Source organism: Marmota monax, unplaced genomic scaffold (assembly GCF_021218885.2).
Source record: "Marmota monax isolate L192 unplaced genomic scaffold, Marmota_monax_Labrador192_F-V1.1 WCK01_AAM20220418_F8-fsc00012, whole genome shotgun sequence".
NCBI classification, from domain to species: domain Eukaryota; kingdom Metazoa; phylum Chordata; class Mammalia; order Rodentia; family Sciuridae; genus Marmota; species Marmota monax.
Window position 1 is genome coordinate 35,628,072 of NW_026695227.1, and position 27,109 is coordinate 35,655,180.

Genomic DNA, 27,109 nt, shown 5'->3' on the forward strand with positions numbered 1-27,109 from the left:
TTTTAAAAATTAAAAATTCATTCATTTCAGGTACAAAGACATGTTTTTTCAATTGCTAATGTTTGGTATTCTATTGCTAAGTGATATTTATAAAATTTTTTTGTGTGTAATTCTACTATTGGTTAGATATTTTAATCTAAATAAGATACAGTGTTTGAGTTCATACTAGTTTAATTTGCTCTTTTATGAGCCGAAATACTTTAGAAAGTGACTAGGTCCCCCTTTTGACCATGTAGTTTTGGAGAAGATGGATGAACATGAGCAGAGATATTTTGGTGCCTAGCAGTAAAGATGAGTGTTGACTTTTCTATTACAAGTTATTTTTGTTCAGAATTTTTTAAATCCCAATTTAAACATATGTCTATAACCATGTACATAATAAAAAAATGAAGTCCCAGTGAAGTCAAATCATGTTAGAGAAAATAACTAAAATCACATAAACCTTAAGGCCCATTAGGGGCTTCAGAAAAGCACCAAAATCATAAGCATACATTATGTTCATTTACTAAGTTTGTTTCATGTGTGTGTGCACACGTGTGTTTTAGTATATCTGTGCATATACTGGACAAAATGCTGTGAAATGCACTTCAGTTAGTAGAAACATAATTTATATAATATAAATAATTATTTAAATTTCTTCAAAATTTAAAAGGCAAACTAGCTCATTATTTATCTCTATTGCTCTCTGATATCATTTAAAAATTAGTAAATGATTGTATTTTGATTCTAATGTGTTTAAACTCTTCTATTTACTCCTCCAAAATATCATGTCTCTAGTGAAGAATATGAGCTGCAGACACTAACTACTGCTGAGAGAAAACTTGCACCAAGGTGACAAAATTTCTACAAAATATTCCTTTCCCTATAGTTTTATCTTACTGTAAAAGTTCTCAGTGCTTTACTAAAAGGAAAGGAAGACAACAGAGAAGAGAGTTATGTTTAAGAATTTTACTGTTATTTTGAAATTATATCTGTTGATTGGATGCCTTCTGATGCACATAACTGGATTATTTGAGAGAAATTGCCTCTGGTATGGCTTGTGAGAATCACACCAGAGTTACTGAATTTATTCTTCTTGGTTTTACAAGCAACCCTAAAATGCAAGTTTCCCTCTTCATTTTATTCCTGGCCATCTATACGGTCACTTTGTTGGGGAATTTTCTTATTGTCACAGTTACCAGTATGGATCCTGCTCTTCAAACACCCATGTACTTCTTTCTCCGAAACCTATCACTTCTCGAAGTTTGTTTCACCCTGGTCATGGTGCCGAAGATGCTGGTAGATCTAGTATCACCAAGGAAAATCATCTCTTTTGTGGGCTGTGGGACACAGATGTACTTCTTCTTCTTCTTTGGTAGCTCGGAATGTTTTCTTCTCTCTATGATGGCTTATGATCGCTTTGTGGCTATCTGTAACCCTCTCCGTTACTCAGTCATAATGAACAGGTCCCTCTGCTTGTGGATGGCCATAGGCTCTTGGATGTCTGGTGTCCCTGTGTCTATGCTACAGACAGCTTGGATGATGGCTCTACCCTTCTGTGGACCAAATGCTGTCGACCATTTTTTTTGTGATGGTCCTCCAGTCTTGAAACTTGTCACTGAGGACACAACCATGTACGAAATGCAAGCCCTTGCTTCCACCCTATTATTTATCATGTTTCCGTTTTCCCTCATTTTGGTTTCCTACACCCGTATTATCACGACCATTCTGAGGATGCCCTCAGCTACTGGTCGCCAGAAGGCGTTTTCTACGTGTTCTTCACATCTCATTGTGGTATCCCTATTCTATGGAACAGCTAGCCTGACCTATTTGCGGCCCAAATCCAACCAGTCTCCTGAGAGCAAGAAGCTAGTGTCTTTGTCCTACACAGTCATCACACCTATGTTAAACCCCATCATCTACAGCTTGAGGAACAATGAAGTCAAAGGAGCCGTTAAGAGAGCAGTCACTCGGAAAGTCTTGCAGAAGTTAGACGTGTTTTAAGTTCTGTCAAATGTAAAATGTCTCTAAAAAATGTATGGACAGTAGAGCCTACTTGAAAAGATCAAAAGGGAGTGGAAGAGTTGCTCTTATTCCACCAGTAGAAACGTCACACCTTTGGTATTAGTGGGCAAGGAGAAGGAGTATTACCTAGGTAAATGTACAACAGATGCTTTTGAACTTTTGATGAGAATAAGTCTCGAAAAAACATTGCAAATTGAAAATATCATAAATTGAAAGAACATTTAATACACCCAATCTACTGAACCTTATAGCTTAGCAGTACAGCACATTATAGATTATTCCTTGCTCCCTTTCATGATCATATGGCTGACTGGGAGCTGCAGGTTGCTGAGCAGCCCTGCATCAGAAAAGAGTATTATATATCATATCTCCAGTCTGCTAAAAAGATCAAAATTCAAAATCTGAATCATGATTTCTACTGAATGTATGCTGCTTTCACACCACTGCAAAGTCAAAATACCATATCAAGTTGGGGAGGATCATCTGTATAAAAAAATCTACCTAGCAGGAGCTGTGTTCTTTGGGAGAGAAAGACAGACTTCCTAGTGTTCTGTTCTGATTCTCTCAAGTCTATTGTTCATGGCCAAACCAGATCTGAGAGGGAGGATGAGAATATTCCTTGATGCAGTATGTAAAGATTAGCCTTCTGTGGAATAGCCAGCAGGATGGAAAAGGGTAAGAAAAATTACAAAGGTGAATATAAATACCTTTAATTAACCACTACGTATTCTGCAGCTGATGTGATATAAAGATGAGTCTTGTAGCATGTTTTAAGTGACTTTTAAACAATTCATTAAATGATGAAATTTATAGTTGCCAAGAATTCATGATGTAAATTTTTTATATGGGTTGCATATTAAAGAGGTTATTTAATAAAAATAATATTAGTATTGGGTGACATGATTCTCGACTTTTGATCATTGGCAAAATCAGTCATTAATTATTTAGTAATCAGCTGATCTTATAATTTAAATGACAAACATTTACATGACAGCATAGTAAACAAAAGAGATAATAACAGCAAACATGGTTTGTTCAGGCACGGTTTTTAATATGCACCCCTGAAATAAGTCAAGAGATAGATCCTATTATATCTTTTATTTTTCAGGAAAGACAAATTAGCATTAGAAAATGTGTGCATAGTTGTGCACGCCTGTATTCCCAGTTGCTCTGGAGGCTGAGGCAGGAGGATCATGAGTTCAAACCCAGCCTCAGCAAAGTTGAGGTGCTAAGCAATTTAGTGAGACCCTGTTTCTAAATTAAAAAAAAAAATACAAAATAGGGCTGGGGATGTGGTTCAGTGGTTGAGTGCCCCTGAGTTCAATCATCAGTACCAAAAGTAAATAAATAAATAAAATAAAAAATTTAGTTGCATTTTTATCATGGCAAAATCATTACCAACATGAGAACTTCACTTTGAAAGTAACAGCAAAGATAAAATTCATATTGAGTCAAATTTAATTTTGAAAAATCTCATATTTCATGTAGTATTATTATGTTTGAAGATACAACTTGGGCATAATGATATCTCTTCCTCTTTGTCATTATTAACCAATGCTTCTATTAATTGTATAACTTTTTCTTTAATTAGTAATCACCCTCTATAATTCTTTGTCAATTTTCCAGAAACTGTAACTCACTAAAAATTTGTAACTTGTGCTATTTTAGTTTGATTGTGATATGCTAAGTACATATTTATTGAGTATAATGGAAATTTGAGGTAGGAACTACATGTTTCTTTATATCTTCTTAAACTGTCTTAGTTTTTAAAGCGTAACACAAATATTCTTAAATGAATATTAACTAAGTTTAATGACCAAGACTCAATCACAATGCTTTTCTACCAGCTGGATATGGCTCATGAGTAAAAGGTAAGACTGTAAAAATCAATTTAGTAGTGTATGTGTAGGTGGTTATAAACTATCATAGTAAAACATAGAGTAAGTAGTATGTGAGATGACCTTACCTGACATATAGCAAACACTAGCTAAATGTTTGATGTTATTCTCACAGTAATAAAGAAAACACATAGTAGATATTCCATATAAAAATGGTACATTTTAGTTATACATACAATACTGAATGGAAAAATAAAATTAATTACTTCCTGTTAGATGCAAGCAAAAAATGTTCATAAATCATGCACCTATTGAGTCTCCTGTGTAATTTAAACTCTGAAGCTTTTAACAGAAAATTGGTAGTATAATTATGTTTCAACTAGTTTTATTAAAATTGAATTATAAAATTACAGAACCACAAAGTCTTTATGGGACTCACTTTTTAGATTCAAATTATTTGATTTTTTTTCTTGAAAGTTCCAGCAGCTTATTAATAGTATCACTACTATGTCCAGAGAGATGATTGAAAAGATTTATTCATTGAGTTATTTTCCTAAATAAGTGGCATCTAATTTACATTTTAATTACTAACAGAAACTTTAGAGTTTTCCTTGGAGCACAGCAAATAGTTTCTTCATTGTTTTTATAGTAATACTATTGACTCTTTGGTTACAGTAAACAAAACAAAACTCCCCCCAAAACTTTTCAAAAACCCCAAAAAACCTTTTGAAAATTCCATAAGCCACTTTCAAATGTATGCCCTCATAATATTAAATAACATTATTTAATATTAATTTATAAACAATTCTGAAAATGTTTCCTTGAAGCTTCCTTGAGTGTCAAATGATGGTTTCAGAGGCCAAACTTGGCACAGCTAAGATGAAAGTTGTATAATCAGTTTGATTACACAGTATCATGTTACATATATGGGAGCTGAGGTAAGAGGAAACGTCTGTTCATAATTTTAGTGCATTAAAAAATTTCATTTTCAATTTATTTCACTGGCATTCAAGTCACATTAGTGAATATAATCTGATTTGTAGCTTTACTTTATGCTTGCACTTTAACAGACACTGAATAAAACTGTCTAATGGGGCTCTAAATTTGGAGATAAGTGTAAGTACAATTAAAATAATAAAATGATGAAATGAAAGTGATAAAGCAAAATTCTTCAATGCTAAAATAAAGGCTACAAAAACACAAAGCTATGCACATTTATAAACTTTATAAATGAATCCTGACAGTTTTGTAGATTTTTCAGATAGTGAAGAGAATAGAAGTTACATAAAATAGGGTTATAATAGGATTTCACTGTGGAATGAACTCACAGACTAGGGAGTTAGATATTCATAAATTTGAATTCAGAACCAGTCAGTACCAATATGATCATAAGAGATTTTTTTTATCCTCCATGAGTATGAACTCATGTAAGTTCTCTTCATGCTGTGACAGTTCAGTATATTCAGAAGGGAGTGGGCAGTGACCACATGGGGCTGTTTAGCCTTTGAACTCCTATTTTATGAGCATTAGTGGGAGGCAGAGACATTTCCCACAGAGAAGATGTGAAGGACTGATATGTATTTTACCAGATTTCTTACAGAAAATTTTGGTTATGTAACCTAAATTCAAACAATCATATTCTTGCATAAGGATGCAGGGAAATGAGGCAGTGGAGATTCATGAGATGCCAATGTTTCCCAGAGTCCAAGAGCTACGAAGAAATCCCTGCCATGGTGCTCCTCAATGTCCAGTGCTGGAAAAGCAAACCTAAGCTGTGGCCAAAGCAGTGCTGCTTATAGCAATTCTGAAGTGTGGTTTTGAATTTTGCATGTGGTCCTGGTATTACCAATTCTTCTATTTCTCTCCCCCATTTTATGTGTGCTATCAGTATTTTTCCAGCATTTCTTTCCTGTTTAAGTCAGCAAGATGCAATTTCAGATTTTTGACAATGAAGAATCCTGATGGATACAAAACTGCACATGGAGAAATACATACCACTTGTAAGTTCAAAATAGCTCATACAGAAGAAGTCTTTCAGAAGGTACAAAATGAATATAAAGGCATAAATAATTCACATGTATATACACACACATGCCATCAATAAGTAAAGACAGGACTCCATCATGAATTAGACATGACTACTTATGTGTGTTTATGTGTGTGTATGTGTGTGTGTGTGTGTGTGTGTGTGTATGTGTATGTGTTTTGGCAGCAGCTGGAAAGAGCGCAGAAACAATTTTTCAAAGGGTCTTTGAATCTGGGCCTAAATGCTATGATGATATTTTTAATTTCAGATAAGTTGCATTTTTTTCTCTTTATATACAACCATGGGCAAATTTGTGGAAAATGGTTGATAGAAGAAAGTACTTATTTTTCATAATGAGAAAACTCAGATCTATTTATGGTTATTTCATTCATTTCTTATTAATCATGACCAAGATGGACACTATTTGAGAATCTCTTTGATCATATGTAAAGGAAAAGATTCTAAAACTATAAGATACTAAATTTTGACAACAACAACTAATAACATATGTATTATTAATGGCAGAGTAGTTGGAAGGTGGGTTGGGAGTATTCATGGCAAATTTGCAAAAGGAGTTTAGCTGAGAAAGAAGCAACCCTTCTGTTTTACACACATAGCAGAGGGCAATGTAATCAATTTAAGATGAGGCTATATTGAAGATTAGAGTGGGTGCTAAATTCAATGGCTGATGACTGTAAATAAAGAGAGATATTTGGAGATAGACACACAGAGAAGACAGACAAGTGAAGGTGAAAGCAGAAATTGTAGAGATACAACTATAAACCACAGACACCAAGGATTATCAGTCACCTCCAAAATACTGGAGAGAGGGATGGGACATTTTATCTTGAGTCTCCTGAAGAATCTGATCTCTGATGACATCTTCATTCCAGACTCCTAGTTTTCTAAATGTGAAAGAATAAATTTCTGTGTTTTTTTTTTTTTTTTCTTTTTCATTTGTGTGTTTGTGGGGAGGAAAGGGAGGTTAATGAAGATGGAACCCAGGGCCTCAGGCTAGGCAAACTCTCTGCCAGTGACTGAGCTGCATCTCCAGATCAAATTTCTGCTGTTTAAAGCCTCCTGATTAGCCTCCTGATTAGATGATTAGGTGATTCTTCATGAGCTGTGTGGTAGATGGATAGAAAAGCGGCTGTCTTGTGTCTTGGCTGGTCTTCCCATCAGGATGGTATCTATTTCCCCTTCCCTTTAAATGTGACTTGCTTTCGCAAAAATAATGGGACAGGGGCTGGGGTTGTAGTTCAGTGGTACATTGCCTGCCTAGCATGTGTGAGGCACTGGGTTGGATCCTCAACACCACATAAACAAACAAACAAATAAATAAATAAGTTATAAAAATTAAAAAAAAAATAATGGGACAGAAGAAACGTTGTACCATCCACAGTGTTAAAATCAAGAAACTATGCATGTACCTGTTCTCTCTCTGGAACCCAATTGATTTTCACAGGAACAAAGAATATCTTGCTGGAGACAGCCATCTTGAAGCTGAGCTGATTCATCTCAATGGAGCTTTTCTAGACTAGCTTACAACCAATAGTTCTCCCCAAATGTGGGAGAATCCCATCCAGATGAGTAGAATCGCCTAGTTGACCCATAAATCAGGAGCAATGATAAATTAACATTCTTTACACCTTAAGGTTAGGGGAGACTTATTTTGTAGAAACTGCTAAGTGATAAAAGATGTTTAGTCTACTCTAGATAATGAAGTTATTAGTCACAACTGTCAGACTCATCCTTGAATCCTTGATAGAAGTTGTTCCCACCATGAAAGATACTATAGAGAAGATAGAGCAGATCTGGTATTTGTCTTTCTTTCTTTTTTTCCCCTGTGTGGAAACAAATAAGATCTTAATTTATTATCAGTTCTAATAATTTCCACCTAAATTTAAATATTTTAAAATTTCTTTTCTATAAGATATATGTAAGCTGTCTCTTGCGTCAGTTTTCAATCATTGCCATGCACATTTCCCTAGTTACTCTGAGCAGTAAAGAGTCTATCAGAGCTTTAACTAGTCTCAGTTAAAGAATCATTTTAAGGCATCATGTTCTGAGAAGAGGCTCCCTCTGAAGAATTCAAATGATGTTTCTATACTGTCTTGAGGTTCAGGTTTGTAAAATTTTCACTGGCTACTTAAAGTACAACGTGATTGTTATTTTTAATATTATTTTTAATTTTAATGTTTTTATTGACAAAAATGGGTATATTTATTGTGTACAATACTTATCTTTAAATACTTATCTTTAAATAAATATACAATGTAGAATGGCTAACTTGAGTCAATTAAAATATAATTACTTCATGTATTCATCATTTTTTTGTGAGTGAAAACACTTAAAATTTAATCTGTTAGCAATTTCCAAGTATACAAGGTACTGCTGTTAACTACAGTCACTATATTATACAACAGATCTCCTGTTCTTATTTCTCCTCTCTGACTATTATTTGGGGGTACTTTTTACATTGAAATCTCCCTGCTTTCATCTGTCTCTCTGAATTTTTTAAAATAGTTTTTTTAGTCATAGATGAACATGATAACTTTATTTTTATTTATTTATTTTTATGTGGTACTGAGGATTGAACCCAGTGCCTCACATGTGAGGGGCAAGTGGTCTACCACTGAGCCCCAGCCCCAGCCCCTGTCTCTCTGAATTTTAATCCCATATACACAGGCTTCTGATCTTTTTCTACCTTTTATTTTGAATATAAAATTCTCTTGCATATCAATTTAGGTTTCTACTTCCCTTCTGAATCCCAGTGCTACATTGATCTTAGTGATTCACTGGCTTTGTAAACCAAGAGAGAAAGAACTGCATACACATTTTAGAGAATGAGAATGTGGTGAAGTCAGTCACAGATTGTAGGCTTCTGTATGTGGACTTAGAGGATGAAAGTTGGAAAGATTTTGTGATGAGGTTCAGAATTCTACAGCATTTTACATTGACTGGGAATTCATCTCTCCAAGGGAAGTGGAGATAAATCAGAATGTAGAAATAGTTTGTTTCTTTTAGTCTCCCTTCCATGTTTACAGGTATCATCGTTGTCCCAGGCTAGGCTGTGTAAGGATAACACATGATACTATTATTGACTCAAAGCTTCAACTGCAGTTGCTCTACAGCAAGTTTTTAAAATTACTATGCCATTTCTTTTATGTTAGAGTTACTTATTTCCTCGATAGTGTCTAGTAAAGTTTCATTCTTATCCTGCAAAGTACTTTAATGGTAGGTGTTTTAGTTATTGCCTAATTGTTTTTTGAAAAAATTCTAAAAACATTAAAAAGCACTATTTTGAGATATATTTTAATGTAAATTATTGACTTCCCATCTTTTAATTTTTCTATTTTTACATAATTCATTATATATATCAAATCCAGTCAAAGGAGAGAATGCTACAGATAATTTTCAATATCCTTCGTCAAGTTTCCCTAAGTGTTGACATTTTATCAGTCTTTCCTATTTCTCTTTCTCTTGAAACATTTTACAGTATAAGGATATATTATGAAATTCCTAAAAATAAGTTTATTTTTACAGAAGCATTCTCATACATACCACATTACATCCTAAAAATCCAGAAGCTAACCAGGAGGCAACTCTATTACCTCACATATGGGCCAGAATCAAGTTTCTCCAACTTTCCCAATGATGTCATTGTTTTGGTCCAGGGTCCAATCCAAGATTATCTGTTGTATTCAGTTACATGGTCTCTGTAGTCTCCAGCCTACAATGCCTCCTCAGTCTTTTTGAGCCTTTCCTGACCTTGTCACTTTGGGAAAGTTCAGCAGTTGTTTATAGAATGACAGAAAGTCCTTGTGTTTGGTTTGTCAGAGGAGTCTCTATGATTAGATTCTCTTTATGCATTTTTTAAAAAATATTTTCTTTTATTTTAATGTTTAATAGTTATTTTTATTGATTTATTTTATTTATACATGAATAAATAGAATCCATTTTGACGTAATTATACAAGTCTGGAATATATCCTGTTCTAATTCAGACCTTCATATCTCTCTTTCCTCTTCCCTCTCCTTTTAACACCTCCCCTCTATTGATATTTCTGCCACTTACCCATAGATTTTTAAAAATTAACTTCTTGTGGCTGTGCATAATGGTGAGATTCACTGTAGTATACTCATATATATGTACATAGGAAAGTTATGTCAGATAATTACCACAGAACTAATGGTACATCCTTAATAATATACATGATATAATATTAATAATAGGTATGATATAAAAAAGAAAATATGAATAGCCTAATATAAGGTATATGACAATCTTATATACTCCAACTCTGACATGTAAATGACAAACTTTTATAAAATTAGAAATTATTGAATAATATCTGCCATAAATATAGAATAAAAATCTAAAATACGTCAATTCTAGAAATATGGAAAATTTTAAAAATGTCATAAGTTAGTATTTACTCAAGGAATGCTGTCAGTTTAATATTTTTTAAAAATAATGAAATTTTAATTCTGTGTCTAAACATCATAATACATATAGAGAAAGCACTTGCCAAAACAAAATTCAACGTTCATTAAATATTAGAACAAAGGCAAACTAGAAATGGAAAACAAATCATCTTAAAACAAAGCAAAATTACATCTCAAGTCATCCTTATTGGTGAAACACTGAACATTTTCTTCTTAATATTAAAGTTAGGTGACGGCTTTCTCACTCTACTTAATTTCTTGTTGGAGATATTATCTAGGGCAGTAAGACACAAAAATAAAGGCTGAAAAGACTGAAAATGAAGACAAAACTGTCTTCAAATATTAGTCTGATTGTTTATGCAGAAATTCCAAGATTTCTAAACACTATGATACAATAATCAATACAAAGGAAGTTAGACCATAGTTTCCTTTTAATGGTAGTTATATGTAATCCCTGGTTTTTGTAAACTTTAGTTTCTGCAAACAATGGAAACACGAGATTGAAGAGTCAATTAACAGGTTGGGAGAAAACATTTGCAAGTGATTTTTTTTGTGTGTGTGTGTGGTGCTGGGGATTGAACCCATGGCCTTGTGCATGTGAGGCAAGCACTCTACCAACTGAGCTATATCCCCAGCCCAAAGTGATTCTTTTTATAATATGACCAAAATATATAAAGAACTCAACCCACAAGCAAGAAAACAACCCAATTTAAAAATGAGCAAAGGACCTTCTTTTCTCAAAAGAAGATTTGAATGGCCAACAGATATGTGAAAAAGAAATGTTCAACATCAATACTCATCAGGGAAATGTAAATTGAAACCCCCATGAGATATTATCTCATATCTATCAGAATTCTGTTATTAAAAGATGAAAGATAACAAGTCTTGGTGAGTGGGATGTGGAGCTTCAATTAAGAAGGAAAAATCAAGTAGCAGAAGTTCTGAGAAACATATTCAAGAAAAGAATAAAAGAAGCTAGAATGGCTATCTTAACACCAATTAAGTGGATTTCAGAGCCAAAAATGTCATTAAGAAAACGGAGAGTCATTTCAAAATTACAAAGAGGTCAGTTCATCACGGGGATTTCCTAACAGTTTAAGGCACCTAATAAAAGAATTTTAAAGGATATTAAATAAAAACTGAAAGACTCAAAGAAAAAATAAATAGATCCAAAATTATACGCAGATGTCACAGTCCTCACCCTTCTCTCAATAATACTGAATTTTACCTTTTAGCAGCCATGTCCTATGATCGGTATGTTGCCATTTGCAGACCCTTGCATTACACAACCTTAATGAGCAGGAGACTTTGCATTGGACTCGTGTTCTGTTCCTGGTGCTCTGGTTTTGTAGTTGACATTGTGCCACATATGATGACTCTCCAGCTGCCTTTCTGTGCATCTAACATCATCAATCATTATTGCTGTGACTACACTGTGTTGTTGCACTTATCCTGTTCAGACACATATTTCATAGAAGTGATTCAGCTTGTCCTTGCTGAGGTCACCCTCATCTTCACCTTGGTGCTGGTGATTCTTTCCTACACATACATTATCAGGACCATTTTGCGATTCCCTTCTGTTCACCAGAGGAAAAAAGCCTTTTCTACCTGTTCCTCTCACATGATTGTGGTCTCACTTTCATATGGAAGCTGCATTTTTATGTATATAAATCCTGTTAAAGATGCAACAACTTTTAATAAGAGAGTGGCTGTTCTAAATATGTCCATTGCCCCTCTATTGAACACATTCATCTATACTCTAAAGAACAAGCAGGTGAAAATAGCCTTCCAAGATATGGTAAGTAAGATAATTATTTCAAAAAAGTGAAACTGTCTTAGGCTCATTATTACTAAGTATGTAGAAGATCACAGTTGTACACAGTTGTAGCTCAAATATATTTCCTACATTATGTAATTAATATTTCCATTTGTACACTGAAACAATGGAATTATTTAATGAAGCCAAAATTTTAATTTAATGTTCTTAAATCAATCTAGATATATGTGTATGTGTTTGCTACCTCTTAACATTTCATTGCTATTTTTCTTTATTTAGATCTCACTTTTAATGCACAAGCTTGGAATAAGGTCAGAATTGAGAATATGACTTTTAGTAATTTTTTTAAAAAACATGGATGCATTGACATTGGTTCTTTGATTTCTGTATCTGTAAATTAATAAAATTCACAAGCTAAGGACATTTATTTTAACTTATAAATAATAGCATAATATTTTGGTGAATTCACACCAAGGTTATCTTCAAATTTCAAATTCAAATTCAAATTTAGTCTTTTTGCAATAATCACATAATGCATAGTCAATGTTTGATATAAGAAAGTTATGAAAAAACAGAAAAATTATGTGTTTGTTTTAATATTGATGGGAAAATAGTACATGGTGATTCATACACAGATTAAGCTCACTGAGCTAATCTGTGAAAGAGATGAAGGAATGTTTCAAGCTTGAGGTCTTAGAAGCATGTCTCCTTAGAAAATTTCATATAATTTGTTGTTATGTCTGCTCATTCATTTATTGGTATTGTGCAATAAACCACTATTAACATTATTTGTGGTATAATGATTTTACAGGTCTATATTATATTCATCTAATTCTTTCTTTCATCAAATAAAGACATAAGTATTCATTATAGTTCATTATAGTTTTGATCTGGAACGTCCCTCAAAGGCTCATGTGTTAAAAAGGTTGGGTTTCCATAACAACAATGTTCAGTGGTGAGGCTTTTGGGAAGTGATTAGATCATGAGGGCTCTGACCTCATCAATGGATTAATCCATTGAGTGATTCATAGCTGAATGAATTATTGGGAAGTGGTGGAAAATGTAGGAGGTAGGACCTAGTTGAAGGCATTGGTCCTTGGGGGTGTGCCTTTGGACCTATATCTTGTTGACCCCTTGCTTTCTCCCTTTCTCTCTTTCTCTATCCCTCCCTCTCACTCTCCTTTTCCCCCTCCCTCTCTCTGCCTTCCTGCTGTCATGAGGTGAGGAGCTTTTTTTCACCTGTCATGTTAGCTGCTAAACTTGAGGTAGTTGCTGTCTGTCCATCTAGTCATACAGCTGGTTAAGCATAAGCAAAATTCCATCATCAAACAGAAATGAGATTCTTCCTAAAGTCATCCATTAAAAGATGAATGTTGTATATCAGGATAGAGTATCACCAAATTCAGAGGGTGCATTAAGCTGGGAGAGGAGGTAGCCCAGACTCACATGTTATCTACTACTATTGCAATATTCCTTTCTTTTTCAATTTATAGCTATATGATTTAATATTTTCTTATCTATATCAAATAAAATATAACACAAATATATCATATGACTTTTTTATTTCATAAGCATAGTGTGATATTTTAAAAAATGGTCAAAATAAAAAAAATTACTATTATTATTATTTTAAATCTCAATTTCCCACTTTCAAATATATTGAAAAAGAAAACTAAAAATGTGTACCAAGATATAATAAAATCTGGGAAAAACTGAAATCCCAAAGATGTTACATCATATAATTATTTTGAAATCATTAAGATTTTACATAAAATTAAATATGATAATAAGTATTAAACCTACTGCATTCATGTGGAAATAACACTTTCAATGAACTGATACATTAAATTGATAAAACATTTAAAATATATACATCTCAATGAAAGAAAGAGAGAAAGGGGTCATATGTGAGAATACTTATAATAGAAGAGAAAAAAGAATGTTTATAGTTTTGAAAGGAAAACCATTGGGGGAAAATAGCTTATGTAAATTTCATGACACTTCAGGAAGAAGTGAAAGGCTAAATATGGTAATATATCGCATAATGCAACAGAAAAGAAAATTAGGATCCCATCCAGCTACTTCCTTTGCAATTTTCATTGATAATGAATTTCCTTTATAAACCTCACTGTGATTCTACTTGTTAGATAAAGACAGAACTCTTTGTAGCAAGTCTTTACATGCTTGCTTCACCTGCTGGTTTCTTAGAGTATAAATGAAAGGGTTCAAAAGTGGGGCAACAGAGGTATTGAGCACTGATACTCCTTTCATTAAGGATATATGCTGCTTGGCTGAGGGTTTAATGTACATGAAGATGCAGCTTCCATATGAGATGGAGATGACAATCATATGAGAAGAGCATGTAGAAAAGGCCTTTTTTCTCTGGTTGGCAGAAGGGAGTTTCAAAATGGTTAGTGTAATAGATGTATATGACAGAGCCACTAAAAAGAAAGTAACCAAGAGAGTCACTAAAGCTAGGATGAAGCTCATCATTTCCAATAAATGTGTATCTGTGCAGGAGATCTGCAGTAGAGGAGCAGTGTCACAGTAGAAATGATCAATGATATTGGAGTCACAGAAATCCAGGTTTAGACCTATTATGAGTGCTGGGAAAATGATGAGGAAACCAGAGATCCAAGAGCTGAGGACCAGTTGGATACAAGTTTTGGTGCTCATGATGGTTGTATAATGCAGAGGCTTACAGATGGCAACATACCTATCATATGACATGGCAGCCAGCAGATAAAATTCAGATGCACCCAAAAGGAAGGCGAAAAATAACTGAGCTGCACAACAGTTATAGGAAATGGTTTTGTCACCAGTTGCCATGCTAACAAGCAATTTTGGGATACAGACTGTTGTATAAGAAATTTCTAAGAAGGAAAAATTTCGAAGAAAGAAATACATAGGGGTTTTGAGATGAGAATCCAGCAGAGTGAGGGTAATGATAATCAGGTTGCCTGAGATGCTTAGTAGGTAGGTGAGAAGCAGGAAGATAAACAGGACAATCTTCAATTTGGGGTCCTCTGTCAGTCCTGCTAGGATAAATATTGTCACTGTTGTATGGTTTCGCATTGCTGCTTCTTGATCTTCTGTTCTGGCAAAAAGTTGAAGAAAAAAAATATATAAAGGTGTGCATGGTAGTGTGTGAAGGTAACGATGTCCAAATACTGAAACTGCTATTGATTTCATACACTAATGAGGCAATTTTTTTGAAATGATTTATATAAGAAAAATTCCAGCAAAATCTATTTACTTTGCACAGACTGAGAAAATATTTTCTACAAATAAAAGCATTATCTTACAAAGATCTTTAAATTATGAGTTATTTTTCTGGTGTGAGACTTTTTATGCATGTAAAAATAGATTTCATTTTTTCTCAGTATGTGGGACTAGAATGTTGTGTTGTTTATCCTTAGTCTGAATGATGATATTTAATTGTAATTACCTCAAGGAATTGACTGTGAGTGCAAGACATAAACAATAACATGAAAGAGAAAATCCAAATGAATAACATTACAAATTAAAAAGGGACTATTTCAACAGACAGTAATGAAATCCAGGGAATCATTAGGGAAGATTTTGAAATCTTATACTCCAACAAACTGAAAAAACAACTGGAAGAAATTGATAATTTTCTAAACACAAGAAATTTATTTGTCAAAACTGAACCAGAAAGACAGTAATATTAAACAGAAAAACAAGCAATGAGATTTAAGCAGAAAACAAAACAAAACGAAAAACTCCAAACAGAAAAGCCAAGTGCCAGATGAATTCACAGCTGTATTTTACCAAACCTTTAAGGAAGAATGAACACAAATGCTCCCCAAATTATTCCATGAGATACAAAGGGAAGAAATGCCTCCAAACTCATTCTTTAAAACCAGTTTCACCCTGATAACAAAAGTGAGTAATCCAGGAAAAATATTACAGACCAATGCCATTGTTGAAAATAGATACAAAAATCTTGAAATAGACACTTGGAAATAGAATTCAACAACACACTAAAAAGATCATATATGGGATCCAACATGGCGGCGGGTGCGGAGAGATCAAGTCTCTGACCTCTCCAGCTGCGCGGGCATAGGGAGTCGTAAATTGTCTAAATGCTGTTTGCTCAGGATCACTAGGCAATGCTGAGCTGACGTGGATCTGGGGCGAACAGTCTGGGCCCCTCAGAACACACACACACCGAGCTCGGATCGGCTGCATTCAAGTTCGCCTGCTTCTCGTGACTCAGCACTAATGATCCCACTGAAATAACTGGTTGGCCCATCTGAACATACAGAGGTAAAAGCCAACCGAGCCTTCATAGGCAGTGGCCACAGGACTGAAACAGGGCTTGGGAAAGTCAGTCAGGACTCACCCGTTGCATTGGTCACCCTGCAAAGGGAACGAATGGTCACCATTTGCACGGGATACCACCTTGGCAGAGAACTGACGTCACAGGCGGAGGAGATAACTTCATTGAAACCAGCAGGACAGGTGTGTAATCCCCTAGCCATCTCTCTCCACACAGCGGGGAAACCTTAAAAGCCCCTCCCAGCTCTCCCGTAAGGGCCCCTCCTAGCTCTCCTGTGAGCTCCATAGCCAGACCGAGGGAATCAGGAGTGGCGCGGGACTCGCAGCGTGGAACTCCCGGCTACCGTTCCCACCAGTGCTGACAACTGAGGTCTCTTGCACCAGCTACCGGGGGTGTGGGTACCGGAGGGCAAGCAAATTCGTTGGGGGTTCTCAGCCCCAAGCTCTACAAACTTAGGGTCTGAGGGAGGCAAACAGGGAGAGTGTGCCCAGGTGTTCATGAAAACAAGGCTCCCAGGAGCAGCAGACCTGGCATGTAACCAGTATTGTGGTAAGCGTCACAGGTGAGTGGGGCCTCCCTTGAGGAAACACAAGAGAAGGCCCTAGGCACTCAGGATTGGAGACCCGCCCAGTCTGGGACGAAGAGCTGCTGCACAGTGAATGGTTCCCACCTATTGAGAGGAGAAGCTTGGCCCAGTGGGCACAGCTCCACCTACTGGAAGAGAAGTTAATCGAACTCTATGACTGCATTTATTATTTTTTTTTCTTTTTCTTTCATTTTCATTTTTTTGTTGGTGTTGTTGTTCTTTAACTTTTTTTAAATGTTTTTAATTTTTTTAATTCTTTTTATTTTATTATTATTAGTATTATTTCTTTAAATTTTCATTTTCATTTTTTTATTATTATTATTTAAAAAATTTTTTTTTCTTTCTTTCTTTATTTTCTATTTTTTTTCTTTTGTCTTTTCATTTCTTTTCATTTTTCTTATTCCCCCTTCCTTGAATTCTACCTGCCTACGCTCATTCTCTTTAGTGACTTCTTCCCTTCCCTTCTAATATATTTCCTCCCAAGCATCAAATAAATTTATAAGAGTAAACAGTAACTCAGCAGTCAAACAGAACAAGAAGTAACATGAGCAGCATAAAAAAGCAAGGAAGAAAAGGAGTACAAACAATGAAGGACAGCCTAAATATTCAGGAGGACCTCGAGTCAGCAGAAAAATGGTCATATAAAGAACTCAAGGAATACCTTAGACAGATGGAATGGAACCTTAAAGAGGATACGAGACAGCAAATCCAAACAGTGAAAGAACACATTGAAACTGAATTACATAAACAGATAAAAGAAGTTAAGCATCTTTATCAGGAGATAGAGATTATAAAAAAAAAAAACAAACAATAATTCTAGAAATGAAGGAAACGATAAACCAAATTAAAAACTCAATTGAGAGTATCACTAACAGAATGGAGCAAGTAGAAGCCAGAACGTCAGATAATGAAGACAAAATATATCATCTTGAAAAGAGTCTAGCCAACTCAGATAGGCTGGTAAAAAATCACGAGAAAAACATCCAAGAGATATGGGAAAATATAAAAAAACCAAACTTACGAGTCATCGGGATAGAGGAAGGTATAGAGATTCAAACCAAGGGAATGAGTAACCTGCTGAATGAAATAATTACAGAAAACTTTCCAGAAATAAAAAAGGAAATGGATATACAAATTGTAGATGCATACAGGACACCGAGCACACAAAATCACAGTAGACCAACGCCAAGACACATTGTTATGAAGATATCCAATATACAAAGAGAAAATATTAAAAGCTACAAGAGAAAGGAGGCAGATTACATTCAGGGGTAAACCAATAAGGTTAACAACGGATTTTTCATCACAGACGCTGAAAGCGAGAAGATCCTGGAACAACGTATTTCAAACACTGAAAGACAATGGATGCCACCAAGAATTCTGTATCCAGCAAAATTAAGCTTCAGGTACAACAACGAAATAAAAATCTTTCATGATAAACAAAAGCTAAAAGAATTTGCAGCCAGTAAACCAGCATTGCAAAGCATCTTGAGCAAAACACTACACGAGGAAGAAATGAAAAACAATAACCAAAACCATCAGTGGGAAGTGCCTCTGTAAAGACAGAGGGTGGGGGTAAAGCTAATCATGGAGAAGCAAACTAATTTTTTTAAAAAAAGAAGATAAATAATCAAATATGGCTGGAAGTACAAACCATATATCAATAGTAACTCTAAACGTTAATGGCTTAAACTCTCCAATAAAGCGACATAGGCTGGTAACATGGATTAAAAAAAAACAAATCCAACAATATGCTGCCTCCAGGAGACACATCTGATTGGAAAAGACATACAGAGGCTGAAGGTGAAAGGTTGGGAAAAAATATACCACGCACACGGTCCTCGTAAGCAAGCAGGGGTGGCCATCCTCATTTCGAATAAAATCGACTTCAAGACTAAGTTAATCAAAAGGGATAAGGAAGGACATTATATACTGTTAAAAGGAACCATTCACCAGCAAGACATAACAATTATCAATATTTATGCACCAAATAATGGTGCTGTGATGTTCATAAAACAAATTCTCCTCAAGTTCAAGAATCAAATAGACCACAACACAATAATTATGGGTGACTTCAACAAGCCTCTCTCACCATTGGACAGATCCTCCAAACAAAAGTTGAATAAAGAAACTATAGAACTCAATATCACAATCAATAACCTAGACTTAACTGACATATATAGAATATATCAACCATCATCAAGTGGATATACTTTTTTCTCAGCAGTACATGGATCCTTCTCAAAAATAGACCATATATTATGCCATAGGGAAACCCTCAGTAAATATAAACGGGTGGAGATAATACCATGCATTTTATCTGATCGTAATGGAATGAAACTGGAAATCAATGATAAAAGAAGGAAGGAAAAATCCTACATCACATGGAAAATGAACAATATGTTACTGAATGATCAATGGGTTACAGAAGACATAAAGGAGGAAATCAAAAAATTCTTAGAGATAAATGAAAATACAGACACAACATATCGGAATCTATGGGACACAATGAAAGCAGTTTTAAGAGGGAAATTCATCGCCTGGAGGTCATTCCTCAAAAAAAGGAAAAACCAACAAATAAATGAGCTCACACTTCATCTCAAAGCCCTAGAAAAGGAAGAGCAAAACAACAGCAAATGTAGCAGAAGGCAAGAAATAATTAAAATCAGAGCGGAAATCAATGAAATTGAAACAAAAGAAACTATTGAAAAAATTAACAAAACTAAAAGTTGGTTCTTCGAAAAAAATAAATAAGATCGACAGAAGAGAAGAAGAGAGAGAACTCAAATTACTAACATATGGGATGAAAAAGGCAATATCACAACAGATGCTAAAGAAATACAGAAGACAATTAGAAATTATTCTGAAAACCTATATTCCAATAAAATAGAAGATAGTGAAGACATCGATAAATTTCTTAAGTCATATGATTTGCCCAGACTAAGTCAGGAGGATACTCACAACTTAAACAGACCTATAACAATGGATGAAATAGAAGAAGCAATAAAAAGACTACCAACCAAGAAAAGCCCAGGACCAGATGGGTATACAGCGGAGTTTTACAAAACCTTTAAAGAAGAATTATTACCAATACTTTTCAAGTTATTTCAGGAAATAGAAAAAGAAGGAGCTCTGCCAAATTCATTCTATGAGGCCAATATCACCCTGTTTCCAAAACCAGACAAAGACACCTCAAAGAAAGAAAACTACAGACCAATATCTCTGATGAACCTAGATGCAAAAATCCTCAATAAAATTCTGGCGAATCGGATACAAAGGCACATCAAAAAAATTGTGCACCATGATCAAGTAGGATTCATACCTGGGATGCAAGGATGGTTCAATATACGGAAATCAATAAATGTTATACACCACATCAATAGACTTAAAGATAAGAACCATATGATCATCTCGATAGACGCAGAAAAATCATTCAACAAAGTAAAACATCCCTTTATGTTCAAAACATTAGAAAAACTAGGGATAACAGGAACTTACCTCGACATAGTAAAAGCTATCTATGCTAAGCCTCAGGCTAGCATCATTCTGAATGGAGAAAAATTGAAGGCATTCCCTCTAAAATCTGGAACAAGACAGGGATGCCCTCTATCACCACTTCTATTCAATATAGTTCTCGAAACACTGGCCAGAGCAATTAGATAGACGAAAGAAATTAAAGGCATAAAAATAGGAAAAGAAGAACTTAAAATATCAGTATTTGCGGATGACATGATTCTATACCTAGAAGACCCAAAAGGGTCTACAAAAAAACTACTAGAACTAACAAATGAATTCAGCAAAGTGGCAGGATATAAAATCAACACGCATAAATCAAAGGCATTTCTGTATATCAGCGACAAAATTTCTGAAACGGAAATGAGGAAAAACACTCCATTCACAATATCCTCAAAAAAAATAAAATACTTGGGAATCAACCTAACAAAAGAGATGAAAGATTTATACAATGAAAACTACAGAACCCTAGAAAGAGAAGTAGAAGAAGATCTTAGAAGATGGAAAAATATACCCTGTTCATGGATAGGCAGAACTAACATCATCAAAATGGTGATATTACCAAAAGTTCTTTATAGGTTTAATGCAATGCCAATCAAAATCCCAACAGCATTTCTTGTAGAAATAGATAAAGCAATCATGAAATTCATATGGAAAAATAAAAGACCCAGAATAGCAAAAGCAATTCTAAGCAGGAAGTGTGAATCAGGCGATATAGTGATACCAGATTTCAAATTATACTACAGAGCAATAGTAACAAAAACAGCATGGTACTGGTACCAAAACAGGCGGGTGGACCAATGGTACAGAATAGAGGACACAGAGACTAATCCACAAAGCTACAACTATCTTATATTTGATAAAGGAGCTAAAAGCATGCAATGGAGGAAGGATAGCATCTTCAACAAATGGTGTTGGGAAAACTGGAAATTCATATGCAACAAAATGAAACTGAATCCCTTCCTCTCACTATGCACAAAAGTTAACTCAAAGTGGATCAAGGAGCTAGATATCAAATCAGAGACTCTGCGTCTGATAGAAGAAAAAGTTGGCTCTGATCTACATATTGTGGGGTCGGGCTCCAAATTCCTTAATAGTACACCCATAGCACAAGAGTTAATAACAAGAATCAACAAATGGGACTTACTTAAACTGAAAAGTTTTTTCTCAGCAAGAGAAACAATAAGAGAGGTAAATAGGGAGCCTACATCATGGGAACAAATTTTTACTCCTCACACTTCAGATAGAGCCCTAATATCCAGAGTATAAAAAGAACTCAAAAAATTAGACAATAAGATAACAAATAACCCAATCAACAAATGGGCCAAGGACCTGAACAGACACTTCTCAGAGGAGGACATACAATCAATCAACAAGTACATGAAAAAATGCTCACCATCTCTAGCAGTCAGAGAAATGCAAATCAAAACCACCCTAAGATACCATCTCACTCCAGTAAGATTGGCAGCCATTATGAAGTCAAACAACAACAAGTGCTGGCGAGGATGTGGCGAAAAGGGTACTCTTGTACATTGCTGGTGGGACTGCAAACTGGTGTGGCCAATTTGGAAAGCACTATGGAGATTTCTGGGAAAGCTGGGAATGGAACCACCATTTGACCCAGCTATTGCCCTTCTCGGACTATTCCCTGAAGACCTTAAAAGAGCACACTACAGGGATACTGCCACATCGATGTTCATAGCAGCACAATTCACAATTGCTAGACTGTGGAACCAACCCAGATGCCCTTCAATAGATGAATGGAAAAAAAATGTGGCATATATACACCATGGAGTATTACGCAGCACTAAAAAATGACAAAATCATGGAATTTGCAGGGAAATGGATGGCACTAGAGCAGATTATGCTTAGTGAAGCTAGCCAATCCCTAAAAAACAAATACCAAATGTCTTCTTTGATATAATGAGAGCAACTAAGAACAGAGCAGGGAGGAAGAGCAGGAAGAAAAGATTAACATTAAACAGAGACATGAGGTGGGAGGGAAAGGGAGAGAAAAGGGAAATTGCATGGTAATGGAGGGAGTCCCTCATTGTTATACAAAATTACATATAAGAGGTTGTGAGGGGAATGGGAAAATAAACAAGGAGAGAAATGAATTACAGTAGATGGGGTAGAGAGAGAAGATGGGAGGGGAGGGAGGGGGGATAGTTGAGGATAGGAAAGGTAGCAGAATACAACAGTTACTAATAGGGCATTATGTAAAATTGTGGATGTGTAACCGATGTGATTCTGCAATCTGTATTTGGGGTAAAATTGGGAGTTCATATCCAACTTGAATCTAATGTATGAAATATGATATGTCAAGAGCTTTGTAATGTTTTGAACAACCAATAAAAAAAAAGATCATATATCATGATCAAGTTGGTTTCATGCAATAATGAGTCAACATTTGTAAATTAATAAATATAATGCACCACATAAATAGGATCAAGGTAAAAATGCACATGATCATCTCAGTATATTCAGAAAGAAACTTTCAACAACATTCAATAAACATTAATAATAAAACCTTGAATAAATATAGAGATAGAAACATAAAATCTATGTGTGAAAGCACAAAATCAACAGCATACTTAATGGGGAAAAATTGAAAGCATTTCTTCTAACATCATGAAAAAGACAAGATATTCATTCTTATCCCTCTCATTCGATATAGTTTTAAGTAGGTCAGTTAGCCAAGAGAAAGAAATAAAATGGATACAAATAACAAAGAAGAATTAAATTGTTTTATTTGCATATGATATGACCTTTTACTTGGAATACAATAAAGGCTCTACCAAAAGACTTTTAGATCAGATAAACAAATTCAGTAAAGTAGCGGGATATAAAAATCAATACATTTCTTATACAGCAATAATGAATCTGCTGAGAAAAAGGGGAAGCAATTATATCCACAATACCATAAAAATGCCTAAGAATAAAACTAACCAAGGAGATTAAAAAATCTACAAGACAAATTATAGAAAACTGAAGAAAGAAATTGAAGAAGACACTAGACTATTGGAAGGAAGAACTCCTGTGTTCATGGGTGGTAAATGGCCATATTACCAAAAACAATCTAGAGAAATCCCCATCAAAATATCAATGACATTTTTCACAGAACTAGAGAAAACAATCACAAAAGTAATATGGAAGACCACATAACTCAAAGTAATCAAAGCAATTCTTAACAAAGAGCAATGCTAATGACATCACAGTACCCTATTTCATATTATACTGCAGAGACAAGTTAACAAAAGCAGCATGGTACTAGATAAAAAGAAACATTCAGATAATGTAACAGAACAGATTATGCACACACAAATCCATATAGTTACCAACATCTAATTCATGATAAAGATGCCAAAACAAATGTTAGAGAAAAGACAGCCTGTTTAACAAAGGATGTTGGAAAACTGAATAACCATGCATAAAATAATGAGATTATATCTTATTTCTCACCCGATGCAGAGTCAATTTAAAATGAATCAATGATGTAGGTATAAAATCAGAAACTTTGCAAGTTCTAGAAGAAAGCATAGTGTCAACACTCCAACATTTAGGCAGAATTATGGCTTCCTGAATAGGATTTCTATATCTCAGGAAATAATACTAAGTATCTATAAATGGGAAAGTATCAAGCTAAAAAGTTCTGCACACCAATGGAAACAACAGAGTGAAGAGATATCTTAGAAAATGGAACAAAAATCGTTGCCAGCTACTGTTGTGACAGAGAATTAATATTCAGAACATAAAGAAGCCAAAAAAACTCAACCTGCAAAAGTAAATAACCCAAGCAATAAATGGGCAGAAGAAACGAAGAGACCAAAAAAAAAAAATGAAGAAAATACTGACTGACAAGTAGAAAAAAATTAGAAAAGTCTGAGGGAAAGAATGCTGGTTATTGTGTCAATTTTCTTTCTTTCTCTTGCCTAACTGATCTGGCTAAAATTTCAAAATAAGTACAAATGACCAACAAGTATATAAAAATAATGTTCAACATCTTTGGACATCAGGAAAATGCAAGTTTAAAAACTGCATTGGGAGTCCATCTTACACCAGTCAGAATGGCAATAAATAAAATACAAATAATAAATGCTGGTGAGGATGCAACAACAAAGGAAGAAGATATTCTGTTGGTGGGATTATAAATTATTACCTTTACTATAGAAATCAGTGTAGAAATTCCTCAAAAGCTAAAAAATTTTACAGCATTCAGTTATCGCACTTGTCATTATTTATTCAAAATAATAAAAGTCAACATTAGGGATGCATGCACACCCATGTTTATCGCAGTACAATTCACAGTAAGGAAGTTATGAAATCATTCTAGTTGTCCACAACAGGTGAATGAATAAAGAAAATGTGGCATATATATATATATATATATATATATATATATATATATATGATGAAATTTTACTCAGCTATAAAGAAGAATGAAATCATGCCATTTGCAAAAAAAATGATGGATCTGGACAGTATCATTTTAAGTGAAATAAGCCATACTCAGAAAGACAAGTGACATATATTTTCTCTCATATGTGGAAGTCAGAGAGGGAAAAAAAAAGGGAAGTCACGAAAGTAAAAGGTAGACCAATGGAACAGAGAGGGTAAAGATAGATAATGGTGAGTACTAGTGATCAAATTGTATTATATTCACATATTAATATAACATAAAGAAACTACAACTGTGTGTAATTACTATGCCCCAATAGTCCATTTTCAATATTATAATAATTATAAATAATAATTTTTTAAATCCTTAAACAAAATTCTAAATGTCGATATTAATTGTATTTCCTGTACAGAAAAAAACAAGAAAATCTTTAAAATTCAAAAAATAATCATAGATAATTTTCTCAGTAAACTCCTTTAAGTTATTTAAAAAAGATGATGTATAAATGTTCATATTAATTGAAAACAGCATGTAACTTTAACTTAGGATAAGTACTATAAGAAATTCAATGTAATTGTGACCATAGGTCTTCACTTATTTTTTCTTTTGCCATATCTACTCAACTAATCAGCATTCTTTCCCTCAGACTTCTCTAATTTTTTTCCACCTGTAAATCAGTATTTTCTTCAAGTTTTTGTCTCTATATTTCTTCTGCCATCTTCTCCTGAAAAAAACTGGAAGATGTGCTATTCCACATTTACTATGGAATAGCAAAATTTTAGCATTGGAATAGAAGATGGTTCTTTTATGTGACATAAACAGAATTAATGGACTTAGTATTTTTTGTGAGATACAATCAAAAATGAAATTAGAATAATAAATAATAAAGTGCAAGAAAAATTGATCATGTAATCAGAGAGAGGGAGAAACATGAAATAGAAGAGAAGACAAAAGAAGCAAAAAATAATTAAAGAAAGGAAAGACAGAAAGGGAATAGGATAAAGGAGAAACTTACCATTAAGTTTTGACAGTGACTTCCAACAAGCTCTTTGGTTTTTAATTGATGCACAGATTGAGTTACAGCAGAACTGAAATGTGCTTTTACCTAGGAGAAAGCAGAAGAGAGTTTTACTCACTAGGCAAGAGTTTAGACACTTGCAGGTGATGATATTAACGACCCTAAAATAATAGCAGCCATTAAAAGCCAATCCAACTCAAATGGAATTGATTATATACTTGAGAATTTATAAATCTCATTAAGCTAAATCCCATTAAGCTAAACCCCTTAGGTATAAACAGTTTCATCTCTTGAGGGAAGAGCTCTTTTTGATGACTTCATCATCAGTTAATCTTTTCTGATATCTTCATTTTCAAAAACTAGTATATATTAAACAATTTTTATAGACCCATGGAGGATGTATGGTATGCCTTGAGGAATCAAAGAAGCTTAAGAAAGCATCCCTAATGGATCTGGAGACTATCATCCTAAGTGACATTGACATAATCCAGTCCCAAAAAACCAAAGGTCAAATATTTTCTCTAACAAGTGGAAGCTAACCCAAAATGGGAAGGGGGTGAGAAGTGAGGGGAAAAATAGAATTGCAATAGATTAGACAATGGGGAATTGAGAGAAGGAAGGGTTAATAAGTAAAGGAAAGACATTGGAATGAATCTGACATAGTTTTTCCATGTACATATATGAAAACATCAGAGTAAATCCCACCACCATGTACATCCCTAAGAATGGGACTCTAACTTGAATGAGATGCTTGTATAATTATATCAAATAGATTATGCTGTCATATATAATTAAAAAGAACCAATAAAAAACTATAAAAGAGAAAGCATTGCTAATTATTACAATTTACCAATATATTTAGGTAACAAGATGCTTGCATGAGTATAATATAAAATGAGTAATAAGCTTAAGGATAAATGATATTTGTTTATGCTCACTATGAGTTATAGAAAACTAGGAAAGAGGGCTTTATTTTTTATTGTTTTTGCTTTAGTTTTATTTTGGTAGAGATTTAATCCAGGGTCTTGTGCATGCTAGACAAGCACTGTACCACTGATCTGCATCCTCAACCCAGGAGAGAAATTTTTATGATGCTTGAGAAAATTGGGGTAAAATTATAAAAAATGATAGTATAAATGGGGGTAGAGCTTTCTTTACACACTAGAGATGTGTGAAGAAGTAGGATAATGGATTTTT

General features: G+C 34.3%; 3 protein-coding genes across 3 annotated transcripts; 2 read left to right on the forward strand and 1 right to left on the reverse strand.

Annotated features, from left to right (window-relative positions):
• Window positions 1–1,032: 1,032 nt before the first annotated feature.
• LOC124086921 (olfactory receptor 10A7) lies at window positions 1,033–1,983 on the forward strand. The gene has a single exon (XM_046435410.1). It carries the CDS (start codon window positions 1,033–1,035, stop codon window positions 1,981–1,983), a length of 951 nt encoding a protein of 316 aa, XP_046291366.1.
• A 1,881-nt stretch (window positions 1,984–3,864) lies between these two features.
• Window positions 3,865–12,144, forward strand: LOC124087396 (olfactory receptor 6C4-like). The gene is made up of 2 exons (XM_046436286.1): window positions 3,865–3,875; window positions 11,502–12,144. Exons 1-2 carry the CDS (start codon window positions 3,865–3,867, stop codon window positions 12,142–12,144), a joined length of 654 nt encoding a protein of 217 aa, XP_046292242.1.
• Window positions 12,145–14,229: 2,085 nt separating this feature from the next.
• Window positions 14,230–15,177, reverse strand: LOC124087332 (olfactory receptor 6C74-like). The gene has a single exon (XM_046436200.1). It carries the CDS (start codon window positions 15,166–15,168, stop codon window positions 14,230–14,232), a length of 939 nt encoding a protein of 312 aa, XP_046292156.1. The 5' UTR covers window positions 15,169–15,177.
• Between the last annotated feature and the right edge of the window lie 11,932 nt (window positions 15,178–27,109).